General features: G+C 37.4%; 1 protein-coding gene across 1 annotated transcript in view; it reads left to right on the forward strand.

Annotated features, from left to right (window-relative positions):
• The window catches only part of GALC (galactosylceramidase), a 41,872-nt gene extending 21,783 nt beyond the window's left edge, over positions 1 to 20,089 (forward strand). Inside the window, exons 7-17 of the mRNA XM_086462202.1 lie at positions 810 to 940; positions 7,069 to 7,224; positions 9,303 to 9,427; positions 10,103 to 10,230; positions 10,690 to 10,779; positions 11,992 to 12,081; positions 12,415 to 12,559; positions 13,079 to 13,259; positions 15,420 to 15,583; positions 17,296 to 17,372; positions 19,159 to 20,089. Coding sequence (XP_086318328.1) covers positions 810 to 940; positions 7,069 to 7,224; positions 9,303 to 9,427; positions 10,103 to 10,230; positions 10,690 to 10,779; positions 11,992 to 12,081; positions 12,415 to 12,559; positions 13,079 to 13,259; positions 15,420 to 15,583; positions 17,296 to 17,372; positions 19,159 to 19,302 — 1,431 coding nt within the window. The 3' untranslated portion in view covers positions 19,303 to 20,089. The remainder of the gene's footprint in view (positions 1 to 809; positions 941 to 7,068; positions 7,225 to 9,302; positions 9,428 to 10,102; positions 10,231 to 10,689; positions 10,780 to 11,991; positions 12,082 to 12,414; positions 12,560 to 13,078; positions 13,260 to 15,419; positions 15,584 to 17,295; positions 17,373 to 19,158) is intronic.
• The last annotated feature ends 697 nt before the right edge of the window (positions 20,090 to 20,786 follow it).

Below are 20,786 nucleotides of genomic sequence, written 5' to 3' on the forward strand. Positions count from 1 at the left end.
TTGAACTTGCCTATTGAGCTGATAGAAACTCAAGAAACTACATTGTTAGGCTCAGTGTTACATGATATTTTCGATTTGTTTCACTGACTTCCAAGGCTTTAAAATGTCTCTAGGGAAGTGTATGGTGGTTGCAATTTTAAAACTTGAAATAAAACACAGTTGAGTAATAAGGTGTGTGTGTGTATCTGGGGTTTTTCTCCTTTCTTGTGTTGGTCATGTTTAGGAAAGGCTGATAAGTTTGTGTTGCTTCACTGTTAAACAGAAATAGTTGATTAGCAGGGAGAATATGGGGAATCGGCTCCTTTTCCTAATTAAATGTTTACTGTACTTTCAAAAGGTTTATAATTCAGTTGTCCTTGCCCTGTATGTGGTCCTTGTAGCCTAACCTTCAGCAGTGTAACGTCTAAGTGGCTGATCTGCAAATAGTGTGCGCTTTGTCTTTAACTTTATCTGCAGTTTTGTGTGTAAGAAAATAAGAACCAAATGTTTTTAATTTTTCCTTTTGTCTTGTACTTTGGGGTTTGGCATAGTTGAGGGAGAAGGTGTCTTTGGCATGGTAGAGGGAGAAAGTGTCCTTCTTTGAAGGCACTTTGTGCTTGACAATCTATTACATTTTGTTTAGTGTAACAGTTGTTCAAGTTGTAAAAACAAGACTTGGAACATGATTTGATTTTGAAATATGTTCAGATAGTGCTGAAGAAGATGCTGCATTTCCCAACATAAATTTTTGACAATTTGAAAAACAGTTTTTTATTTGTCCTTTCTCTCTGTTCTTTGCTTTTTTTTTTTTCTTCTTTTCTTCCCCAAAGCTCTTGAGATACACATTGGATAAGCACGGTCTGCAGCAGGTGAGGATCATAGCCAGCGATAGACTGTGGGAGCCCATTTCCTTTGTCTTGCTGCTTGACTCTGAGCTCCACGGAGTGGTCGATGTGATTGGGTAGGGGGTTCTCTCTGTTTTTCTTTCTTGGGGGTTTGTTCATAGTTTGTCTTCATCTTGTTTATTTATAACTAGCACAGCCAAAGCTTTACATCTGTGTACTCTTACCTGCAATGAAAGGATGGATACTATAATCTTTCTTACTAACCCACATGAAATCACATGGGTTGTTGTGGTGGCAGCCTCAACCCTTTAACTGAATCATGAATCTCCTGTCATGTGGAAGATTCCTTTTGGCTGTGGTAGCACTTTCGATGAATTGAAGGTTTTTTGGACAACTTTGTTTATTCTAGGGGTTGTTTTGGTTCCTGTATTTAGTATGCAAAAAGCCTTAGCTTTACAGCTGTGTATGCAGCCTTATGTTACTGACGTCCACTGGTCTGTTACAGAAATGAGTGTGATCCAGAAATGAATTTGGGCTGTGATTCTTTTTTAGTTACAATAATGGCTTGATTCTTAGATCTCATTTTGTTTTGATTGGAAGGTTGTGTTTGGAAAGCATGCAACCAGCTGACTTGTTTTTCTAGTTCTGAATTTCATCATATGATGCTAGTATTTTGCAAAAGCATTAGACTAAATTTGAGATTGATTACTGACTTGTCTGCTGAATGGAAATGTGTGTAAGACTTGCTCATTAACTTTTTGTTCTACAGTAGGTCTAAATTTTAATTATTAGGTTCCATAAACTTGCCTGACTCAACCCATGCTTCAAATGTGGCTGTTCCTTACTTCAACTTGAGTCTTTTTCTTTCATCTTTATATATCAGACCCACAGGAGGTGTAGAAATGAGGGCTTTCCCTCCAAATACAGATAGGCAGCCAGTGCCCCAACATCCTCCCCCCACCCTGAACAACAGAAAGTATCCTGGCATTTTTTTGCAAGTGAAGTCTTGAATCATGCGTGGATCACTGAGTGAAAGCAATTACGAGCTCACTCTGGTCAGATACAGATCCACTGTAATCACCATGATTTCAATGTAGTGAGCCTGCTTCCTTTCTGTTTTTTGGCAGCCACAAGTATGGACCCAGAGTCGGTTCCTGAAGCTCAACTGTTCTTACACTATCTCAGTAAGCTGAGATAGTTGCATGACTCTTTGCAAGTGTTAGGTCTGTACTGTGGCTCAACAGGGAGATGAAATACTGTTGTGTAATGGATAATCAGTTGGCTACTGGACATTGAGTAGTGCACATCTCATCATAAAAAAAAATCGTAGGCTTTCTTTTTTTTTGAAACTATAAAAAGTATTTCAGATAGCCAGGTTTTACATGAATGTACATAAAATCAATTTTGGACTTGGTAACGTAACTTGTGGTCTGTGAGGTCTTTTATCAGATAAGCTGGATAGAGATTAATTAAAGCTGCTGCTTTTGTTTTATTTTGCACTATTTGCATCTGGGCTTCATCTGCAAGATACTGTAATGGCTAGAAATTAGAGGGAGCCCTGAAGACACACTGTAAAACTATTAATAGATGTTCACCCACATAGGAATGGCCCAGGTCACCAAAGCTCTTTGTAGTGTGGTATTTCCAAACAGCTTTTCAGAGCTATTAAGGTTACATCAGTTTTACCAGTGAAATGAAATATAATGAATTATAAATAAGTATTACTCCAACTTGGAACACATTTAAATTACATTGTAGCTCTTGGAAACAATGCTTTTTAAGGACAGGCTTGCAAATTCCACAGCTGCTCGCAGGAGTACTTTAGATGTGCTACTTGTTTGTAACGCAGTTAAACCAGTTAGTTTTGCATGCTATACAGTTAGAGACCAAGTTATTCTGACTCTACATGTTGACAATTTGTGTCCCCGCCCCTTCTGCTGTTAATTCAAACAGGAAATGTTTAGAAAGTGTCGGTGAGTTTAGGAGTAACAACTTTCATTTTCACCTAATATAAATTTAGTATGCCACTAGGTGATAACAGTCTTTTTGGTTAGAAGCATCAGTGTTCTTAACCAGATGTGTTCTAAATATACATTTGGCTGAATGTAAGTGTCCTAGAAAACCAAACCTTTTAAAGAAATTTGTTAGACCTAATTATGCCCAAGTTAATAAACTAAGAAAAACAAGATGATGTTGTGACATTACTGCATGATGGAGTCATGATGTGGTGCCTGTAGTAGTGGGAATTTAAATTGTCCCAAGTCCCTCCCAGGCCTATGTGCTGATGCAGAATGAGAAGTAGGAAAGACAGTGTTGTTAGCTGACAATTTCTGTTTTCTAGAGATGTTTTTGAGAACTAGATTTTTGAGTTTTTCATAGGTAGTGCTTTTCTGCAAAGCTTCATTGTAGTGATGGTATTATATAGGCTGATTCTTTTTAAGATTTATTTGACTTCTACAGCTTTGTACTGGTGCATGAGAGAAAAACGGTGGAAACCCCTTCTATTTCTATCCTGATTTTTTCCCCTTCCTCCCGTTTGGGCCATTGCTATATGTAAAATAAAAAATAACACAATTTTTTGCTTGTTTTCGAAGTAAGTTATCCAAATGAAGTTGTTGTGGGCAATTGTGCAAAGAAGCATTTGCAATCCATAAGTAGAAGAGCTTTTCTTAATTAATGTTACTTTCTTAATATATCTGATTTAATATAGCTACCCTGTACATGCAACTGTGGATGTTTTTCCGGTTGGAGCTGTATTGCTTCATCATCTGCTGTACTCTTAATCTCGTAACAGTTACTATTTTAAAAACACTTTGTTACTAGTCTAACAACTAGAGGCCTTGATAAGGAACCAACCATCTGCTGGTCCCAGAGAGACTGAGAGAAGGAGGGAGCAATGAAAATGATTTTGTAGTAAATGACAGTGGTTTGAAGAATGCAAACACTGATAGTAGTAGCTGTTGGTAAATCTCTTGCAGTGATAAGAGGTTTAAACTTAGGTGATGCTTCTGTTGTCTACTATTCCTTTCACTACCTTTTCTTCACCAAGATCTATTCTTTTTCCCCTTTCACGATATACTTCATTTTTTCCTCTCTCTTTGCAATGATCTTCTGTTATAATCTGTCTGACTCTGTTCTTTTGACCAGAGAATCCAAAGTCCCACTGCTTCTTCTGAAGCATCACGTCTATAAGAATGATGCATAAACTCTATTCCAGTTCATCTTTTCAGGCAGCAACAAGGGCAGGTGTTTGGAGCCTGTGGTTTTTCCTGAAACATTAACAGGATAGTCAAGTCTCTCTAAATGGCAGTGGTCCTTGAGTAGACCAATTATTTCCTGAAAGTAATTGGACTATAGTCACGCCTTTGCAGGAGTTTGCATTTCTGGTGAAGTAAAGAGATTGTTTTCACTGCTGAAGGAGCAGAGCATGCTGTTCTGTACACAGCTAATCTTCTGTCCTTTGCTGCACACCTTGTGTTAGTTATTGAGTCTGTAGGAGTGGCACAAGGCATCTAAGAGGACTGTAGCATGATCTAGAGTTTTCTTTAAATATAAATCACATAGTTCAACAAATCCAGTACATACTGTGTGTGAAAGGCTTCACTGTGATTAAAAAATATGTTTATTTTGTGCATTTGGGTGGGTCTTTTTAAAGTATACACCCTACAGTGCTATTAAAATTTTTTTTAAAAAAAAGTTAGTTTTCATGTGGAATAGGAGTTATGTGCTCCTTAGTCCTGTCCTACTTTTTAAGGACTAATTTAGATATTAATGAAGTAAAACAAAACTGCTTGGTTAGCAGTGTAGAGTGAAAAGCAAATACAGTGTAAATTGCGTTCATTAACAGTAATAGAAATTGCATCTAAGAGTAGAGAAAAATGATTCATTTCTCAACTGTTGGTGAAACTGTTTCACCTGATTGCATACCAATGGGGCACAATGAGAATGTTATACGGGTGTGGGCATTAAGTAGAGCAAAGCTGCCAATAAAGATACACTGAAGGAGTCTGCCTCTAGAACATGTTTATTCTCCTTGTAAATTTAATCCTGTTTTTCATCCCTATTTTTTCCAATTTATTTCCGTAGCTTTAGTGTCTTTGCATTGAATTATTTCTCTTCCTTCTTATGCAAATAAAGGCAACCTTCTGTCTTAGCACAGGAAATCAGAGCTCTATAGATCTTGTACATGTGTAATCTTGTGTAAAGCTCTCTGTAACACCTTCTCCCACTTTTTTTTCTCTTTTTCTTTTTATAAAGTACAGCTTGTATTCGGCAGGGATGTTGACTCTCAAGAAACAGCTCTTCAGGATATGAAGTGTAGAAAGAAATTATTCCTCCTTTGCCTCATTTTTGCAAGCTACACACTTTGTGTCATTACAAAAACCTTTGCTTGATATTAAAGTAATACTTGTGTTTCCAAGCCAAAGGGGAAATGGACAGTAATCTGTACAGCAGAGAAGGATGTAGCTAAAATCTCTACTATCTGTTACATTATCATTACATTATATTAGAAGCTGTGCATGAAGGACTATAACACTGGCAAATGCCCCATTGTCAAGTAAGGGGAAAATAATGAGGGGAAAAAAAAAAAAAAAAGAAAAAACATAACCCAACAGTCAGCCTAGAAAAATTGGCATTTCTTGTGTCCTTGTCACAAATACACAAATTTCTCAAGTTTCAGGCTAATAGTAAAGGAAATATTTATGCCTGCCTTCTAAGTGCTGATAATTTCATTTTAGTGTTTAATGAGTTCAATGAGTGTTCTAAGTGAGGGGAAAATCATAAGCCTGTTTTCTGCATGTAATTTGAAAGATTTTATTTTGGTTAGACTAATTTCGCACAGCGAATCAATGTTGTGATTGACTATGATCAGTAGTCTTCATTTGGGAGAAAGATCTCTCCTCGTACTAAGGAAGATCTTGGAAAGAAAATCAGCTTTCATTATATGTTTCAACTGTTTTCAGTTTACGCCTCTAACTTTTATAGTCCAACTAGTGTGCCTTTTTGAAACCTGAGTTTATTAAAAAGGTGTCTTGGTTTGAAAGACAGGTGTCTGTGGAGGAAGGCAGGAGCCTCCCTTGAAATGGAAAGTGCAACCCCCTTCCCTCCAAATTATTATAATTTTGAAATTAACGGGCCTTCAGGCAAGGATATGGGGAATAGGAATAACAGTTCTTTACTAATATATATATAACACAAGGCAGGGAAAAAAACAAACAACCCACTGGTTTACACTGACAGAGTCAGAAATACAACCTGACACCCTGTTAGGGTGGCAGTAGCAGTCCGATAAGATGCTGGCTGCAGTCCTCCTGAAGCGATGGGTGTAGTTCTGTGGAAGCAGCAATCAGGTAAAAGAGTCTGGTCTTCCTCCGAAGGTCCAGTGGTAGGTAGGTAGCTCTTGTCCTCTGGAACTCCAGTGGGGGGAAAAGCTCCTCTGGGAATCCAGTGGAAGAAGGCTGCTAGGGTGTTCCAGATCTCAGTTTTTATTTGGCATGGACTGCTTGGCTCCTTCCCCCCGGGCGGAGCATCTCACAATGGGATGGGGAGTGGTGAGGCAGTTCCTTGATGGGCCATTAACAGGAGATAGCCCGAGCAAGTTATCGATGGGTCAGGCGATAAGGCATTGTTGTGCCCATTAACAGGAGATAGTCCAGAGGGGGGAGGCAGGGAGCACCGCCCCACCTGGTCTCAACAGCTCCTGAAGATGGTAATAGAATATTTTTTTTTTTCCTTTTGTCACATTTTACACTGTAACCCAGGACAAAAGGTGTGCAAAATTAGTCAGGTTCTCAGACGTTCATGCAGTTAAGTTCTTAGAATAATACCTAATACTGTATCTTACTGTTGATTCTGTGGTTATTTGTTGTTTTGTTTAAGATAGTACAAGGTAGCATGTATTTTCTCTATTTAGCACATTACAGTTATGACAATCTTCAAGCTCAATGTCAGGATAAAGCTTTACTTTAGCAAGCTACAGAAACTGTGTGATATATTTAAAGCTAAGCTTACTTATATGCTGGCATGTATCGGAAGAAATAATCTACTGAGGCAAATACAATAAGCTAGGGAATATTATAGCACACTCTCATTCCATTTTCTTTTATCCCATTAGTGTTATTCCAAAGAAAGTTTGTTTTTCATTTTCAGTTCGGAGAAGGTGAATCATTGCTGCTGTGTGTACTTCCAGGCTTTGATTTTTCTTTTTGTGCTAACTGCTCTTTCTTTTTAAAATATTGTGTAGGGCTCACTATCCTGGAACAAAAACAGTGCCAAATGCCTTATTAACTAAGAAGAAACTGTGGTCTTCAGAAGATTACAGTACTTTCAATGATGAAGTAGGTGCAGGCTGCTGGGCTCGGATCCTGAACCAAAACTACGTGAATGGAAACATGACCTCGTAAGTGTTGTGCACTGTTGCTCACTTTCACAACTTCATCTGTAAGAATTGTTTAAAGTACTATATAACACATCTGTCTGCTGTGGTAAGATAGTAGGTAAGCTGGAACTCTCTTCACTGTCAGCCTGAATCCAAATACCGTAAGGTATAAAGTCTACTGTCCTTACCTCTTTCTGGGGTAGAAGTCCCACAAGTTTTAATATATTATTGAGTTACTGTTCCATGGTATCCAATGGCTTATGCAGCTGGGTTCAGATGCCTTTGAGACTGATAATATTTGTTAAGAAGAGAGTGTTCTTAAGAACTAACAACATGAAAAACATTGAAGAAAAATAACAATAAAGCTAATTTATCTGTATTTTCTGAAGGTCTTTATCAGTTAAAAGTGGTAGGTATAGATGTAATTAGCTAGTTTTTCTTTCTGGTAGTCCATTCTAAAACATGCTGTAGTCTTTTGATATGTTTACTGTTCCCTGCACATTTTCTTTCTAAACCGAAATCTGGAAGAAAGCTGTTCTGTTTACTGGGAAATTACATAACAGAAACATACTTTGATGTTTCCAGTGCAACAGCTACTAATCTGAAAAAAAAAAAAAAAAAAAGAAGTCTTATTAAAGAAAATGTAGGCATCAAGATGTAAGCGAATTTGTTCAAAGCTTTTAGTTTTTATGTAACTTCATTTTGGAACAATAAAGAGAAATCTCTTTGTCTGAAATGCTTGAAACGGAGCACAGCACCAAGCACTTAGCTACTTGTAAATGGTAGTTTCTGGAGTCACCTGGTTTCTATGAATCTTCTGTCTCCTTTTATGGAAGCTGAAATTTTTGAACAGATTAATATTTCCTACGTGAATTCCTGACCGTTCCAGTTGCCTCTGGGCTCTCATATGCTTTAATATCTAACTCTGGGAGCTTTCTTTTCCTATTGTTTTTCTCTTTTGCAAGCCCTTTGTAATTATATATGCCCCATTCGTTTAGCAGCCTGACAGCCAGGCTTGTGTATTGGAACTATTCTACAATAATTTCTGGATACAAGTCCATATATTGAAGTTATCTTGGCTTTTATATTGAAAACAGAGTCTTCCTAAGGAAAGGCAGCTTATCTTCCTGCCAAGCTTGTTTCCTTTGAACTCGTTCCCTACATTCCTTTCCTAAGTTTGAAACTGTGCAGAACAAGTTTAATGTGAGCAAGTTGAGTTTACAACTCAAAAGTTGTTTATTTTGGGAGCATCTTTTTACAGGATTTCAGTATCTCTTCTGACATGCATATATAATGTGATAAATCTATGGCAGTTACTTTGGAATGAGGCCTTTGTGCTCATCTGTACGCAACAGCAGAACAGCATGCCTGCTTTTGCTTTCTGCGTAACTGCTGTGTTAAGCTGTATTTCCATACTTATGGTGCAGAGGTCTTAAGTTTAAAGTCCTAGCAAAAGATTTTTCAATGAAGATGAAATCAAAAGACTGGAAGTAATTAACCTTGTTAGTATCCTGACAACTTCTTGAAATAGTAACAGCTCCTGGAGGATGGCTGGTTAGAGTTGGTTTATGTTTGTTCTTTACATGGATAAAGGAAAGATTATTTTTTTAAATTTTTTTTTTTAGTGGTACTTAACCACTCGGTCATCCATCCCCCCACCCCAAAAAATCCCTACCACCAGCAGCAACCAACCAATCAAAAAAGCCAAAACACCCCAACAAAAAAGCTGTAAACATTGGTTACTTAATTTTCCCCCTTCAAAGCATGAAGAAAAAAAAAAGTACAAACGGGGTCTTTAACGCTCAGTACACATTTCCTTTAATGTGCAGCTTCTTATGGTGATATAGCCAGAGAATGTAACATCAGTTTTGTAAGAATTTCTCAACTGGAAGTCAATTTGGTTTATTTTATTCTTCTATGTGTTTTTTTTTTTTCTCCTTTAGCTGGAAAGTTTGTGGGTTTTTTGTTTTTTTTTTTTTTTTTTTTCCTTAAACCTCTTTTTGTTGTATACTGGAGAAAAAGAAAGGAATAAGTTCTTGTACTAAATGCCTCTAATGCTGTCCATATGATTGGCGCAAACAAAGCTGTTTTTCTTCCAGAACCATTGCATGGAACTTGGTGGCTAGTTATTATGAAGAGCTGCCCTTTGGTCGATGTGGGTTAATGACAGCGCAAGAGCCATGGAGTGGCCACTACAAAGTAGAAGCTCCTATCTGGATTACAGGTAAGTTTGTAGGTAGAAGTTTGGTGATAGAACGCAGAGCATAACTGTATATTCCAAGGCCTTTATTTATTTAATGTTGACCTAGTTGCCTGTATATGTAAAAGCATTAAAAAAAAAAAAAGGCCATACTGTCATATGAACAGTTCAGAACAACTGAGCAGTTGTTCCTGTTTCCATGTTGCTCAGGATTTTCATTATCTAGGTTGCATTCTTCTTTGATACTCTCTCTTAAATGCTGAAGACCTTACTTATTTAGTTATTCCTCATGGAGATGCCTGTTTATGCTTTCTCTGGCTCAACTGTTTACTTTATTTAAACAAACAAAAAGAGATATTTAGGAAAATCTAAACTGTGATGAATATTCATATTGCATGTACATGAATGACTTATATAGTTATGTAATAGTTTTTTCTTCTTGTCTAAGTAATTGCTATCATTTTAACTGTTTCATCTGCCACAAAGCTGATGTTTTGAACTGTGCCGTAGTATAATTCTTTGATCTTCCCTCTTGTGTGTGTAGAATTTGTTTTGGAAGTTCCATTATTTTCTTCCCAAAAATCAAGTTTTTGTTGTTTAAGCATGTATGAGAGAGAAATTTAATTCAGACTACAAATGATATTAATTAAGTCTTAATAAGAAATATTTTCTGCTGATATTTGTTCTGTTTGGTGTCAGCACACACAACACAATTTACTCGGCCAGGCTGGTCATATTTGCAAGTGGATGGACACTTAGAAGGAGGTGGCAGTTTTGTAGCTCTGACAGATGGCCTAGGAAACCTTACCATCATCATTGAAACTATGGTATGTGCATCAGCAGTTCCAATGAACTAGAAAAGATAAATGAAATGTTTTGTTGGAAGAAACTGATTCTGTTTGTGTAGTTTAGCATCTGTGAATACGTTCTTTGCTTGTAGCTTTGTTAGTGAGACCAATAGAAGTCCTTTTTTCTATCTAAACTTTGAATAGCTGGTTGAATCTTCCTGGAGACCAATGTATATATCAACTTTATATCACAAGTTAGCTTTAATTTGATGACACACACTGGGAGGAAATTAAATCATGTGCTTTTTTCAGCAGTATTCAAAATTATTAAGCTAGTGTAATTGCAGTTATCATTAAGATAAGTGAAACAATAGTTGCAAATTGATCCTATGTTGCTTTTTTAATTTCAATTTATGCAGTATTTTTTTTGTGAACACTGCCATGTGATGCATTCCAGTAATCTATGTTCCTTCTGTTACATTTGGTTTTTTTCTTCAGACTCATAATCACTCTCAATGTATCAGGCCTCGACTGCCTTATTTCAGTGTGACACCTCAGAGAGCAACTTTCTACCTCAAAGGGTCGTTTGTAAGTAGATCTTGAGTACAACTGATCAGTCGTATAAAATTAATTGCTATCTGTAATCAAATACATGCAAGACTATCACCTGTTAGCAAGAAATTGGAGTTCCTTACCTTCAATACTAGAGGCTGTTACACACCTGGCAAAGTTTTAAGCATTCTAGTTCTGCTTTTGCCATGAGATGTGATGTCATAACTGAATTAATGGAATTACTACCTCCCCATCTGTATATTGATGAAATAATTTCCCAAAACAGAAATGGAATTGGATTTTTCTATGTTTTATTTCAAGGCTGGGTGCTCTGACATGCTGACGTAGTTTGACCAGCCAGCATGGCTATGACCTTTCTAGTTGTGACCCGCTCCTTTCCAGGGAAGTAACCTTAGTTGATTGTATACTGTAGGTTATGTTGTTCCATCCTGTGCAGAGGTAGTCTGAAAATCTCCCTGTTGTAGGTTGGTTTTTTCTTTTTTAAATCTTGCTAAACTAAATTTCTGTCTGAAATATGAACAATACTCTCATAGCATAAACTAGAGTTAATCTATGTTAGTTGATTTGGATGATTGCTTCTCAGAAGCTGAAAGTGTTTACTTATTTGGAATTTGGGGGTTTTTTGGTGGCATTAGTTTCCTTTCATTTAGGAAATCATTTGGACAGTACTTCTGCAAATAAAATGGTTTACCTAAACCAAACTTCAGGTTGCTTGCTTTGTTGTTCATCTGGGTAACTAAAAATAGATTATAGAGATTGGATATGGTTAAAATCTGTAACTAATGCAGTTGATACGCCATAGCGTCACAGAATTTTGGAGATCTATAACTGCTTTGCTCAAAAATCAGTATCAGAGAACCAGCAACTAAACTAAAGGTCTCATTAAAGCAAAATTAGTAGATTATTTCAACTTTTAGGCAGAGAGCTTGGATCTGAGGGATACTGTTGTTGGTAATAGAGAAGCTAAAGATTGCATGTGTGATTGCAATGCTTCCTGTCTTTATAAGCAATGCTACTGCATGTTAGGACAATGGGTTATTGATGTATAATGTATAAAAGTCTCATGTAATGGCTAGCTGAATGGAGTGGTGGCCTCTAATGTGAGCAACAGCTCTAAAAATTAAACACCCTTAGAGGACTGATATTTCTCAAGGTGAATGTTCAAGGTGTTTTGAGGGGGTTTTTGTTGTTTATTTTTGTTTAATTTTATATTGTGTTTCATTGTAGTATATGGTGAAAACCCTTCAAGTATGGCATTCTAGACTTGATTTTGAATCTGGAAACTCTAGTCTTTTCCAGCAACTCCATCCTTTAGAGGTAAGTTGATCAGTTTTAATTACGGTCTTTCTGCAGTTTCAGGTGTGTTTTCCTCCTTTGCTGGAACTCCTGGCGTTTCATGTCTAAGCTGCATAATTAGGGTGTGTTTTATTATCTTCGTTTGACTACAGTTTTACTAGCTATATACAAGCTTACCTGGAGGTTTAGAGGAAAGGGGTTTTCAAAATAGCTTGGAGATACTAAATGGCGAGGCAAAAAGAAGTGTTTTTGCCTTAAATCAGGACTTTAGTGGATCTCCTTTAATTCAGGAACTTGGGTACTTTGTTATTTAGTTATTTGATATTTTGCAGCTTGAGCTTTCTTCAATTCCAGGTGTGGAAGGGAAGTTTTTCTTTAGATCTAAATGTTGATGAAGTCTACACTTTAACTACACTCAAGACAGGGAAGAAATGTGGTTGTCCAGAGCCTCCACCACCGCAGCCTTTTCCTTCAAATTACAAAGATGATTTCAATATTCGTAAGTGAGAATTCTCATATCCAAGGACTTAATTCACACACAGATATAGTCTTAATGTAGAAAAGCACTAAGAATGTTATTTGAGTCCTCTAAGGTAAGTGACATGAATTAGTCCGAATGTGTGTTTTATTTTTGTTTGTTTATACCTGCTTCTCCAGCAACTTAGACCTGTATCCTTCACTTGCAATGAGGTGTGTGTAATTCTCTGTGTTAACTGGGTGGTAACTAACAGTTTTTAAATTCTTGATGCAAATGATACAGCTCATCACTGTAGCGAACTAGTTTTTGGAAGGAAGATAGCGAAGAAGGTAATTTACTTTGTTCAGGTGTTTGCAAAAACTGGGATCTGCTAAAAAACAGGACCCAAAATTAAAATCACCTTTCAACTCTCAAAACTTCAGTTTTGGAGACTGTGCTTTGACAGAGTAAGTAAAAATTCTGGAGAGTATTTTCAGAGGAAATTTCACTCAGGAGAAAAATAATGTTTTGGTTTTGGTGTGTATTTTATTTTCTGAACAGGTAATCCACCTTTCAGTGAAGCTCCAAATTTTGCAGATCAGACGGGTGTATTTGAATACTTTGTAAATGCTTCTGACCCGGGAGATCATGTGTTCACACTCCGCCAGGTGGTGGTTCAGCGACCCATCACTTGGGCTTCTGATGCAGACCAGACCATCAGTCTCATAGGAAATTTTCAGTGGTATGTACATACTGTTTTCTGGTGACAGCTGGGGTACTGTCCTCCTTACCAGTGTGAGTTGTGATCAGTTAATCTGTCTCAAGACTCTTGGACAGAGGGCTTCTTCATTCAGACTCTCTGTAGACATGTAGAAACTTACATGTAGACTTAAAGGGATTTCCAAAAGTCATTGAGCCCTGCTCAAGGCTATTGCCAACTCTAAGAGTTAATGAACTGTGTCTTTGTCCACCACATCTCTTGGTCACTTGGCCCACTGCTGCACTGCCTTGGAAATCTTTTTCCTAATGTCCTGCTGGGCATATTTGTTCAAGCTGATTTTTCAGAATAATGGATCTGGGTTGGTGTACTAGAAAGACCAAGTCAAAATCCTGATTCAAAGTGTGCAATAAGTTTCAGTATGTTTTTAAATGGGACAAAAAAAGTTGATTCAGTTTAAATTACTTAATTTTGAATTGCCTTACTTGATTGTTAGGGATTTGATCAATCTCATATCAATGAAATTGTCTGGGAGTTAATTCAGTTATGTTTGTTGCAGACTGCCATCTTCTGAGCAATTTCTAGAATTGTGTGGATTTGATTCAACTGATACTTACAAACAGTTTTATTTCTGGGTGAATGTAACTGAGATTTACTGGTTTGATAAGAGTATGGTTATGACTGCAGTTCTTTCTAGGACCTATAATGATGGTAATTTGGAATCAAGCAGCATGTTTTAGCATGATGTCTATTTAAAATTGAAAAGCATTTGGGAAAGAGCCTGATTTAGTAATAGTAAGTAATAATACTTCATGCTTAAAACTTTTTCTTCTATTTGGAAGTCCAGCATAAATTCTTTTGCTTTGTTCTTTAAAATAGCCATTCTGTCAGGTTTTTTCACTTTGATTAGATCATTGATCCCCCAAATGCTTTTTCAGAACATGCTTCTCACTTCTAATTTCTGGCCCGGACAAGTGATTGAACCACTTTGCTCTGAAGCCTGGAAGAACACCATCATCTTGTAGCTGGAGGTTGTTGTTCAGTTACCTTATGTTTTCTTCTGCGGCCCTCTGTTAACCAAAGTCTCGTATTCCCCCTGTAATGAGCTTTCCCTCATTGAGTGAATCCCTCAGTGATCTCTGTAACAGCTACACAGGATGTATTCTTAAACTACTGTGCTGAGATTGCTAAAATCTTTCTATTATTTAATTTTGGTTCCGTTTGCTTGTGAATTTTCATCTTGTTTTCAGAACCAGGCACACTTCCTGAATACTCATCTGATTGTTCAAGTTTGACTGATCTGTAACTCTTCATAATGATAGTCTTCAATTTCATGCTCTCTGATTTGTTTTGCTTCATCCTCAGTTTAAGGCTCATCTTGTCCTAGGTTTTCAACCATTACTACATGCTGTTGAAATACTGAACCAATCTGGCACTGAATTTCTCTGTTGAATGACATTTGACTTTGGTCGTCAATGGCAACTTATTATAATTAACTTTCAGGATTATTTAGTTGGCTTTAGTTTGGATTTTAGTCTTGTGCTTGTGAAAGCTTTTAGATTCTACTCCTGAATTGGTTAGTTTTTGCTCTGATGGTTTTATTTAACCTGTCTATATCCTGAAAATATTCCTGTTTAACTCATTCTACATTGCTTCCAATCTCTTTATAATGGCTTAAGCAAGATGTGGAGGTCTCCCGTTTAATACATGGGAGGCAAGAAAGAAATCTTGTGTAATAAATATGTATCCAAGAATCTGGTACTTCTAATAGCATTACATTAGAATGAAATCTCAGGTTGTTCTTACTATTATGTAAGAGGTGAGGAGAAGAGTTGCTAAAATAAGTATTCTTTGATTTAGTTATCAGCTGAGCTGATGCCATAGAGTCTTTTCACATTCTATAAATAATTATAGGTAGTTTGAGACTTCCTAAATGTGTGACCTTGTGGCTGTATCCATACTGCAAGTCCTTTCAGACATGGGGGAAAAAAAAAATCTATGGACTCACAGGTGGAAAAACCAGTCTAGACAAGTCCTATGCATCTTGCACCTGTAGACCACAATTAGGATTGCTAAACCTCTCCTCAAAAAGGTTGCTGTACTACATAGGGAATACTTTTCTACTTGCTGTCTGCTCAAAAAAATGGATTCCTTGCTTGTTAAAACTCTAAACTTCTCTTATAGGGTAAACATGATAGTCACCTGTGACATCTACATAGAAAAACGACGTGATGGGGGCGTGTTTATTGCAGGAAGAGTTGACAATGGTGGGATATATGTTCGACGTACCAAAGGAGTTTTCTTCTGGGTTTTTGCAGATGGCACCTACAGAGTCACTGGTGACCTAGGTAAGCAGCTCTTTGCTAACCTGCATGCTGACATATGCACATGTCATTTTGATAGCCTTGATAAAAATGACTAACACTTAGATTTTTGTGATTCAGTTGTCGTGACTATGAATTTAACACATTGTGTTGTAGTGATGGCCACGTTTTATATGTGAACAGAGCACCTGAAGACTACTTAGTCTGCATTCTGCATTTTGTTTTTTTCTGCTGATAAAACCTATTTTATGCTAGCAAATGTAAATTATGTTGCTTTTCATAAATATTCTGTTATACTATTAATTACAGAAATATAATAATCAGTATTCTTATACTACACCCAAAAAGAAAATACTGGGTGAAATGCAGCGGCCTGTCTCGTGGAGCAGTGCAAGTCAATGTACATACATTTGACTTAGGTGATAGTGATAAGTGGCCTACTGTTTCCACAAATCGTGCATTCTACTGTGAGTCTGGCTTAGTGGAGTAAGAGCATATTCTGCTTGTGATGCTAATGTTCATATATGTTCATCTATAGAGCACTTGACAGGCACATGAGTGTATGTCATAATACTTCATCAGTAGCTAAAAGTTCTTTTTAATTTGCTTTGAAATAGTGGCAGGTTTTGTTGTTTAAATGCACTTCCTATCACTTCATGAGTATAAATTAAAATTTTCAATAGTTTCTGGTAAGTCAAATGCAACTTTTAGATCTACAGTATATCTGATATAAAGACAGCCTACAATGGCCTGTTTCACACTGTACTGGACCTTAAAAAGAGTCTCATCTATTTGGTAGCTATAGTTCCTCATTTTTCTTTCTTTTTTTTTTTTGTTGTTGTGGTGGTGTTTTGGTTTTTTCTTTTTTTTTTACCATGGATGAATAGCATAAAGAAGGCTTTACATTAGCTTCTCTTAACATACCAGTGTTCCCTAGGGAAACTTCGCAATGTTTAGTTCCATAAGAACTTAAGTTTCACCTGTATGTGAAAACATACTCATGTTTAGGATTGACTCCAGTATTTATTTTTAGTAAGACATAACAGCATTACCGAATTACTTTTTCAGGCTATCAAAACCATTTTTTCCTAGATGAAATGAGAGGATTTTGATTATCCACCTTATTTCAGACTGAGACACTTGTTACACAATATGATAATTTTTTTCTGTATGGCCATTTTCAGTGATCTTTATATTTTTCTAGAATGGAGCCTGAATGTTAAATTAACTTGAAGCTAAAACTGTCTACTGAATAACTGAAGGTTATACTTGTAGCACTTAATTTTTTAATTTTTCCATCCAGGTGTCAGTCACACCCAATTTTTGCTAAGCTTGAATTTTGACTAGAACTTAGCAACATCATGATGTGGCAAATCAAACCCTCTGTTTTTAAAAAGTTACAGTACATAAACAAGGGGACCTATGGGACAAGCAGAGCAATCGCTACTGTCTCATTTCATGAACCCGTAATGTCAATAGAGGGGATCCTTATCTCAGGCCAAATTCCCAAAAGCATTGGAGATTTCTGTGGAAAAGCAGTGCTGGCGAAACAGGAGAATGCACTTATAAAGCAGAGTCCAGGTTTGTGTGTTAAACCTTCCATGCTGAAATTGGTAAGATGTCAGTCCTGAACAGTTCTGGAAAATAGGTAGTATTTTCCTTTTGCTGGCTTGGTATTTATCAGTCTCGGGAAAGGGGCGAAGTAACACTTTGCTAACCTTAAGCATGTTTTGCAGCCGGAGAAGAAATATTAATGAAAGGAAACTCTGGTGTCCGGGATAACGCGTGGCACACACTTACTCTCAACATTCAGGTAAGGACGCAGGCAAAAAGCTAGAAAACCAGTTATGAAACTTCCAGTCCTAAATGGTTTAGACAAAACTATGCTATACTATGGACTGTCTACTTGCATTAGTTTGCCCTATCTAAAACATAAATAGTATCTCTGTTATTTTAAACCAGTATTAAAGTACCGTATCAAGTTCAGCTGCCTGTATTTGAAAAGAGAGATGTGGAGAAACTCTGGAGAGGGTATAGAAAATAACTGGAAAGATGAGTTGAAAGCTGGATAGAGGAGCGCAAGAGAGGCAAATCTTTTGTTTAATCTAATGAAAAGGTCATGACCTGACTTCTGGCTTTGGAAGACTGTCAGTAAACTACTAAACTAGCCTGTTTTACAAATCCGCCTCCCACCAATTCCCTTTGCATACTAAGGCCTTGTATGTGGAGCTAGTTAAGGACTGGGGAACTCAGATGAGTTGCCATCCTTCTTTCCTACACTGAAAAAAGAGTGGACATAGTGTTTTTCTAAAAATGGGCCACAGTTAATCAGAAGCTTGTCCACATTCCACACACCCCACCCCCCCTCCACCCCTTTTGGCCATAGTCATTCGGTGAGGAAAGTCCCAAGCTCTACTTCAAACACCCCTGTTCGCTCAGCTGAGTGTGACACTGGCGCGAGTAGCTGCAAGGCTTTAAGCTCTTCTGCTGAATGACTAATCCATTTGCCTAATGTAACCTTTGCAATCGCAATGTGTCCTGAAACGTGGAGAAGCTTGAATCCTAGCTGGGGACATCTTCTACTGAAGCAAACTTTCTTTTAAAATTATGCACTGAGTCTTTCCCTTATTCTAAAATGTCAGTGGGTGTTAGAAGCTGTTTTTTGTCTTTTGTGCTTCCACGTTGGGAGACAAAGGGATGCAGTACCTGAGGCATTCACTGGAATGGACATAGTTTAGTTTTGGCTTTTCTACACCCACACTTATGACAGTGATTGCCATCTGTAAAATGGGCCAAGACATTTGCTAACCAGAATGGGGTGCTGAAGATGAAAATAAGTAATTTAAAACACAGAACAGCAGTGGTAATTTTAAAATGATGATGCTACAAACTTCCATCTGTGCTGTTAAAGTATTTCGTACCAAATATGCCTTTGATGTAATGACAGAAGTACAGAGCCATCTTTAAAGAATTCTCATGCTGACTCCTGGAAAGGCATTCTTTGCTTGTACCTGTGTCTGTAATTGTCTTTCAGATTAAGAAATACGAGTAAACTGAAGTACTTTTATTCTAAATACTGTTCAGGAAACACTGGCAAGCTAAATTGTAACTTCTCCTGAAACTGTTTTTAATTTTAATGGCAACATGATACTTGAAAGTTCTGCTTTCTCTTCTTCCTCTCAGCTTAGTAACTAAAATATCTCTCTTTCCTTTTGACTTTTGCCTAATTCTGCAGAATCAGTGCCAGGTGTGTCATACCCACTTAAGACAGTTGGGCTGTCTGAGGGAGCCTGACACAAGTGGAAGAGGAAAACCAGTTTACCTTTCAGATTCTGCACTGAGTTTGCAAAGCTGTGAGTCAGGGGAAGATAAGCCTTTTATATCTGCACTGTAAAGACATTAAATCTGTTTCACAGAGCTGGTAGGCACTGGAGGATTCTATGCAATATTTAGAAGCACCTCTGCACGGAAAAATGTGTGAAATGTAGTTGAAAGTTGACTTGACATCTTTCTGCCTTGCCTCTTCTCCCATATGAGCAGGCTCAGTGTCAGCACAATCCCTGGATTTTACAAAGCTAACTTCTTCCTTTTTTCGACAGGGCACTTCTGCCTCAGGACTGTTAAATGGTTATCCACTCTGGGAGAATGTCACCATTTCCAAACCAAGTAACGGCTGGGCTGCTATTGGAACTCGCTCGTTTGAGTTTGCACAGTTTGACAACTTTCACATTGAAGCAAGCTGAGGTGGCTTTTGCATTTGGAGAGCGCAGTTCTCGTGTTACTTTGAATAAGAGCCAGTTCAAACTTTGAGGACAACTTAATGCTATGCTGAGATTGATCTGTTGGCAAGGCATCTGAATTCTGGCCTTACGACTTGTTAAAGGTTTACTTTAGTAGGTATCACCATGACTGAAACTTTATCCCCTGGTTGCTATGGGGTTTTTGCCCTTCGATTTTTGGGGGTAAATTTTACTTCAAGGTAATGATGAGAATAAAATAATGGATTTTAAATCTCTTTTAATAACATCATCTTAACTTCCCAGTTTGCTTTTAAGATAACTTTAGAAGTTAACAGAAGACAGAGGCATCTCAAGCTGCATTTTTACCACTTACATGATTGTGTCCGTTCCTTTCACTTTGAAGGAAAGAATTGAATGCCAGTAAGCCTTATGAGCCAGTGGCCCACCACTTTTGTAGCTCTGTCATTCTCAAATTCCATTTGGATGAAGTACTTAGTTTTTCTATAGTAATAAAAAAAAAAAAGTTTTGTCTGTTTTTCTGCTGCAGTCTGAGGCTAGACATTACAGTACTCCAAGTGCATTTGATTACTTCTTCCAACTTTCATTGCCAGCCTTAAAATAGATTGTATTTCCAGTGGAATGGAAATGTGCCTTATGGCTGATCAGGCAGTGCAGGATTATTTCTAAACTACCTCCTCTTTCCAATAAAAGGGTTGAAATGGATAAAAAGATGCCACAATGTGCAGTTTGTTAATTATAGCCTTGTGGGTTTTTCCTGTTTGTTTTGTTTTGTTTTTATGGATGCTGGTGAGCAGAGTGCTTACTTTCATGTCAGGTCACATGAGGAAAAACTGGCCTTTGGTTCCTAGAAACTTGGGCAACCATCTCTTGCTTTTGATGGATCTAAAGCTTAGAGCAGAAAATAATTAAAGTGTAACAACAATGTTTAGCTTATTCTGTTACTGTAGCACAGGGGAGATATGGATACTGTCACATCCCCTGTATAAAAGAAAATTAAAAAAAAAAAAATAGCCTTTGCCCTTAAGAGCCTGCAATCGGGTTGTAAAGTAAGTGACAGCAGGTGGACGCAGATGGAATTGTTTAGTGTGCCAGGCGGTGGTATAGACACAATTGTGTCTGGTTTTAAACTTTTCCTGGGCCCTGAAGAGTAAAGTTCAGAGAGAATTTCAGATCCTTGGAAAGGAGGGATTTTGTTTTGCTGTTGCTTCACTACTTTTTTTCCTAGTTACTGTCCTACTAAAAAAATATTCATTGAGAATATAATGAGGTACTGAGTGGGATTTTCATGGCACACATTCCAAATTCGGTCAGCTTCTGAATTTTCCTGTTTGCTGTTGGTCCGTTTTAATGAAGGCAATGTCTGTTGCCGTAACGAAACATGCCTCCTGTGTCCATCTACTCTTCACATTCACTTTTATTCACATCCTATTTGATTGACAAGCAAGTAGTTCCGCAGGCTTGATAGG

Source organism: Leptosomus discolor, chromosome 3, assembly GCF_034619465.1.
Source record: "Leptosomus discolor isolate bLepDis1 chromosome 3, bLepDis1.hap2, whole genome shotgun sequence".
Lineage (NCBI taxonomy): Eukaryota > Metazoa > Chordata > Aves > Leptosomiformes > Leptosomidae > Leptosomus > Leptosomus discolor.